The sequence below is a fragment of the Opisthorchis viverrini genome (assembly GCF_000715545.1).
Source record: "Opisthorchis viverrini unplaced genomic scaffold opera_v5_2, whole genome shotgun sequence".
Classification (NCBI taxonomy): Eukaryota; Metazoa; Platyhelminthes; class Trematoda; order Opisthorchiida; family Opisthorchiidae; genus Opisthorchis; species Opisthorchis viverrini.
The window spans coordinates 427,851-434,644 of NW_008751658.1; the positions used below are offsets into that span (position 1 = coordinate 427,851).

Here is a 6,794-nt window from a genome sequence, read left to right on the forward strand (position 1 = left end):
TGCAACTCTGTGTCGGTCCCTTGGCTTCCTGCTCCGCCCACTATGGTATAGCAAAAGGCACGGTAGCTGTACACAGCCCTTTATGGAGACAAAGGAAAATCAGTACAACTGTTTATATATAGGGTAGTCACAGAGTGTTCCACAAGGTCGTGCCAGAATGTCCGTGAGGGGGCGAGAACCGTCGAGTCAAGGTGCTTGACTCGGATTGGCTGGCATTCTGACCAATCAGGGCATGCCTACGTCTGGCCCGTGTCCTGCACGTGACACATGCGTCCAAATGATGTGATGTTCGGTTATTAGGGACGGATGGCCCCCGAACACTCCTACAGCCTGAGAAAGTGTGTATCAAGAGGATATCCACGACTACTGTGGGTGCTTCTGGCTCTGTAACAGGGAATAAACCACGGCTTGCGACCTGAAAGTCAATAAAGCGGGACTTAGGACCGAAAAGACTGATGTTCAGCTGTGGACGGTACTTGACAAGGTTTCCCAGTTGGAAAAGCTAATGCAGGATAAGTCACAACGACGAACTGCAGCCGGCTTGTCGTGAATGCACCAGAGTGCATAAAAAAGTCGCTGGCGGAATGGATTACAGATTATCGGGCCCCTGGTATCCACTTTGTTTGACGACGTCGAACCAGGACTTGAGATGACGTGGGTCTACCGACTGCCAAGGAAACAAGATATGGGAAACGTTGCACCATACCATCAACGTCGCTCTGAAATTGGAGGATGCCCTGGACACAGTATAGCTATGAATAATATATTCAAATAGATATTTAAGGTTTTTCTTTATCTCTACCTTGTGGTCCATTGTGTCCAATCCAATTATGTTTACAGCTCCCCGATATTCTAAAGAACTTTCAAATTTCCGGGAGGAATTGTTCTGGAATACTGTTGAAAGGAATACTGTCCTCGTCTTTCCGATGACCGGGGTTGATACAACCCAGATGGCATGGTAATCGAAATGCTTCGATCATTATCGCCATTTCTCCTTTCAAGCCTCCGGCATCGCTTCACTGCGAAGGATGTTGCACAACTTCGTCAAAGTTTACTATGTTGGTATGATGCTAATAAACGGGATCTTCCGTGGCGTAGACTGGTAACTTAAATGCGAGTATTTTAGATCAGTTGCACCTGCAGATCACTGAGCCCGATATCAACGTTCGTGGTTATGCCAGTAAGTTGTGAACATGACTCGACACGCTTTCAGTCTGGGTTTCTGAAATTATGCTTCAGCAGACTCAGGTGAAGACGGTGATCAGTTATTACAATCGCTGGATGCAGGTAACTTGATCAGCAATCAAATTTGACTGGTACTATATCTTTTAGAAGTGGCCCACAGTGCATTCGCTTTCCGCAGCTTCACTTGAGGTAAGTCCTGAGTGCGGATTTTCTGACTCTTCAGGAAGTTAATTCACTTTGGTCCGGTCTGGGTTATTATTCTCGAGCAAAACTTTTGCATGAGGCCGTGAAGAAGGTGTGCCCGTTGCGCTCCGGATCCCAGTTAATTATCTAGGTTGTGGATGAATTCGGTGGCAATCTCCCTCAAACTGCTGAGCAACTGAGGGGTCATCTTCCCGGAGTCGGTCGATACACAGCGTGTGCAATTTCAAGCATTGCTTTCAATGAAGTGAGTTTTTTTTTTTAACTATTCTGGACGTAATTTGTGGTTTTATTAAGACTCCACTATTATTCATCCAGGTAGTCGTATGATGGTCTATCAAGAGAAGATTGTGGTCGCAAACTGATTGCTGGTCATTTTGAGTACTGTAAGAAATTCTTTCAGAGTGGAGTGACCGGGTTAGGTGTCGCAATGCCAGCCCGATTTATTCCATTCTGAGCCTTTGACTTAACAACAAGTCTTAAATTTTTAAGGAGTCCCTGTCGACATGCCGTCGGGTGAATATCCTGGCCCACTTGTTTGCTCAGGGCAGCGAGTTTTCGCTGATAGCTCTAGCCACCTTGCATCGCATCCTGGAAGGAAACCCTCAATTGTTACTCACCTTTTAGACAGCCACGCAGTCAACCGTGTTATTACGTACAAACTATCACAGTCAATGCTTGCCTCCTTTCCATAACCCAGATTTAAGTACAGGTATTTGAATTCAACGAGTGGTTTTATTAAGACTCCACTATTATTCATCCAGGTAGTCGTATGATGGTCTATCAAGAGAAGATTGTGGTCGCAAACTGATTGCTGGTCATTTTGAGTACTGTAAGAAATTCTTTCAGAGTGGAGTGACCGGGTTAGGTGTCGCAATGCCAGCCCGATTTATTCCATTCTGAGCCTTTGACTTAACAACAAGTCTTAAATTTTTAAGGAGTCCCTGTCGACATGCCGTCGGGTGAATATCCTGGCCCGCTTGTTTGCTCAGGGCAGCGAGTTTTCGCTGATAGCTCTAGCCACCTTGCATCGCATCCTGGAAGGAAACCCTCAATTGTTACTCACCTTTTAGACAGCCACGCAGTCAACCGTGTTATTACGTACAAACTATCACAGTCAATGCTTGCCTCCTTTCCATAACCCAGATTTAAGTACAGGTATTTGAATTCAACGAACTGGTGAGCCCATCACTGTATCACTCATTCGCTTGCCTACTTGTTCACTCTAGTTTGACTCTCCCCTGAATTAGGGTGAACTAGCTTCTTGAATGTCTCGATTCGCAGCTGCCCATGCATAACCATCCGCTACACTACTTCGGCTGATGCGTATCCAATAATGGCATACAGACCCAGGCAGTTAGCATCAATGTTAGTGGTATCAATCCATGTCCTAGGTTGATCCTTTCAACTACAATGCCAACCTTGGAACCATTTTCGCCCTTATTGTTTCGGTTCGTAGATGGTGAGTAACGCATTCAACTCATCATACTCGACGTCTTTCGATTAGGTATTCGAGTCCAATAATGCCAGAACATCGACAGTCGACCATCTCGTTCGATTTTGGTTCTCAAACGGCGGTGATCCGGAATACGCGTTTTCCAGGTTTTGCAGACACAAAGTAAGACAGCTAATCTGCCAGATTGGTAGATTCGGGCGTTGGTCCTAAGGCTGACTTTTCCCAGTGCGAGACTCCATTGTATTAACGCCGTGCAGGCTGGTTGCAACACTGCTTGGCGTATTCGTTCGAGACGTCTGATTCGAGTTATCTCTACACATTCCATCACCTTGTTTGTTCACCGTGAATGTTCGTCAAGGCCTTGATCAAGCACTTGATCTTGCTGCAGTGAAAGCATACTCTACTGAGAACCTGCTATAACCTGTGCTGATCAGTAAAGGAAACAACGATGTCGTCCACAAACTCTAAGTCCCTGTTTAATACATGCCCACTGTCCACGCAATGTTGACAGCCTTGTGCACGATTCAGTGGGTCGTGACTTTCAGCGATGTCAAGGACATTTGACAGTCCTGTCCAACCCTATTGATCAGTTTAAAGGTTGAAGGCCCTCCGTTTTAAATACGAATCCTTTGCGGTCTTCTAACTCCGGGCATAGTTATTCCTTCGTCACCACCTATTTTTGTAAAATTAAAGTGCAAAACTTGGAACAAGCCTACCTTGTTGCACAATCTATCGTGTGCAAACTGGTAGGCGGGAAGGCCAGATATAACAACAGTCCAACTTTTCAGGACGCATTTGTATGATCTACCAATCCGTTTCCTGTTAGTGCGCATCTGTAGGTCGGTTGGTTCTGGTTGTGCATCAATTCTCAGCTAGCTTGCTCGATCCTTCGTCTGATAATCAGGATTTTTCTGCAGAGTATTCCATTTAATAGGCTTATATGCGCCTAAGCGAAACTTCACATAACTGCGAAGGTGAAGTCATCATCATCATCATCATCATATCGACAGCATGACATCAGTGTTCAACACCGATGCTTCTCTGCCGCGAAGGTGAAGGAGCTGCCTTCAACCGTTTTTGGTGTGCGCGCAATTGTTCAATAGACAGTCGAGCCGTATTAGTATACTCAAATTGTTAAGGGTGTTGTGTGTGACCTATTGGGCACATAATCATGCTTGTACATGGGGTGGGATACTGTTAGGGCTCCCAGATATAGACAGAAGACCCAGTGAGTATGCATAATTCCATCATGGGCTTTCATAGTGAATTAAATTTACGATAAATCAACCCAAGAAACTCGCCTGCGGGGACTAGTGGATGAGAAGCTAGGAGGGCATGTTGAACCTCGTTGTTTTTCATCTAAATGTGTACTACAAGGTGGCGGATGATTTTATAGATTTCTCTCGGGTTTTGCCCCAAGAACGTTATGGACAATCCCCGATCGGATGTTGTGAGAAGTCGATTTTCTCTACAGGCTTTGTATTCATCAGAAAGCACCCTCCTGGTTCGAACGGCTTCAAACGCAAGGAGATTTCAAGCTATTCACCACAACGCATTATCATGTCCCTTTGATTCTTGGTGTTATAGACAAATACCGGATCAATGAACGCGTTGATGATACAACCCTGATGCCACTGTTAAGACCGAGTGGCTTTATCCGATAATATTTGGAGTTGACACTTCTACGTCGTCTGTGCCTTACATGTGGCCACCATACATTAATCCGGGGCTTCGGTGGGTGCCTTTTAGTGTGTTAAATTTATGCAGATGCCTCCAATGTTGACTGACTCCAAAAAACATTCAATATCCTGCGATAGTTAATATTTAACCAAATAATTTGCCTAGCGTATCACAGTGAGACTGATGAAGTACAAAATCGCCTCGATTAATACTGCCACTCAAATCAGCTATAACCACATTTGCAATAATTCACACTACATTTTCCGTTCCATCTTACGTGGTCACATGTTTCTTCTACTGCCTGGGAAACCGTTACTTCGAATTTCCTGCTTAATCATCTCCATTGAATGCATGTGGTATCCTGACTAACTGCGTTAGTCTCTTGTGCGCCCCATCATCCTTATGCATCATCATGCGTCATTATGCGTCACTCATTGCTAATCCGCCTGATCCACTGGTCTCCTGTCTGCCTATCAACTCCTAATTCATGCAGTATATTCTCATCATATAGGTACTGATTATCACGATGTTCCTGCCTACAGGACCCACTGGCTTCTCCAAGAGACTATCAATTGCAACTCCCGTTACACCGCTTTTACCTTCCTACCCGACACTCAATGCCGAAACACCTTACTCCCACCAAAGGCTGCCCTTTCCACGTGGTGGTCAGGCTTGAGTGGTGTAATGATGCCGCGGTCTACACCAGCTGGAACTTCCACAAGGTGCAATCATGCCGGTTAGACCAAAGTAGATCACCCTGATGATGAGCAGCGAGCCTCTGCATATTGAATGGCTGTAATCCGAGACGATCTAGGTGCAAAGTCGTACTTTCCTCCGAGATGAGAGTGTGCAGGGCTCTTCTGCCTCTGCTTTGTAGGTCAGATTGGGCCAACACGACTTGGCTGATTATGGCATCGCCTCCAACTTGGTCATACTTCCATGGGCCTCCCGTTTTCCGGTGACATAAACTGCCGTATCTGAAACCAACGTACTCCTGCTCCTTCAGCCAGTTAACGTTGGTGCGCAAACTTCCACCAAGTGCTCTTACAGTGGACCGCTCTCCCCAGGGTCACCCGAGTCGGATTATTTGCACCAGCTCACATAACTAAGTTTTAGAGGATCCGTCCAAATATGTTAAGTTGGAAGGGAGCATACTCCAAGAACCGTCACTGCTTTAATTGCTCTAAGGGATACTGCAAGTCTACTAAAGGATGATCCAAATACATTTCAGCTCTGCCTAGTTAGCGCGGAGTGGGAGGGGGAAGCAACACTTCCTACACGGTGCCTCTCAACGAGTCCCAAGCTATAAACGCGTCAGTTGAAACTGTGGTTGTCACTTAAGTGGATTTTGAGATTCCGCTGCGAAAACACGCAAGAAGAAACGAAAGAAATCAGCTGAGGTAGTGATGCGCTTCACTGGTCGCAAGGTTTTTAAGATATCTGTCAGTTAACTCGAAAAAGCTTTTGGCAAATTTTTTACCGGATAAACCAGGGTCTAACACCGAGTTAACAATTGCCCTCCTACAGTTCAACTTTACTTCATGTTGTATGGTGTGCATATCGTTTTTTCCGTAGGCGGAATACTGTTTGTAGGTTCGGGATAGTACTTGCTATTCAGTCGAACGTGTACCGGAATTTTTCTCCAAAACGAGGATGTAGTACGAGGATGAGTAGTACAATAGATGATTAGGTGCAACGTTGGATCCTTCCAAATCTGCTTGAGTTCATAAATTGTTTCGCCAGCAAGGTTGCACCTTAAAACGTTTCAGGTTAGCCATCACGATTGGTACTATTTTTCTACTTACAATACGAGAGGGAGGTTAGTCCGATTGCACCTATGACTGTCATGTCGCGTGTGGTTTAGTCGTTGCAGTACCCTGCGTTTGGAGGATGTATCCGAATACAGCCAATCAAGTGGATCCGCGTTTAAATATGTCTTATGTTCCATTTGATTCGTTGATAGCGCCTCAAGTCTCTATTACTGCTGACACTTGTCTTTATCACCCAAACCACATTTCCTCTAGCGTGTTCCCGTCTTGGATGGCAACGTGATGCGCGTCCTCACCCGGTTACGGGAAATAGGCTCACCCATCCAACTCAACACAACCAACGCCGTTTTGTGGGATCTTGCCGAACAGCTAGTTGACCCTAACCGCCCTGGCGACTTTAATCAGGCCATTATGGAACTCGGAGCTGTTTGCTGCAAACCCAAGCAACCCAACTGTTCAGAATGTCCGCTGGGGGAGATAGGCCTTTGTGGTGCCTACGAGTC

The 6,794-nt window shown here is 45.7% G+C and overlaps 1 protein-coding gene across 1 annotated transcript; it reads left to right on the forward strand.

Annotated features, from left to right (window-relative positions):
- Positions 1 to 1,002: 1,002 nt before the first annotated feature.
- On the forward strand, positions 1,003 to 6,794 carry T265_12466 (hypothetical protein; the record flags this gene model as incomplete). The annotated part of the gene is made up of 7 exons (XM_009163990.1): positions 1,003 to 1,102; positions 1,132 to 1,180; positions 1,214 to 1,287; positions 1,333 to 1,374; positions 1,409 to 1,480; positions 1,520 to 1,633; positions 6,547 to 6,794. Coding segments are annotated over 7 exons (696 nt in total), but the record flags the coding sequence as incomplete, so codon positions are not given.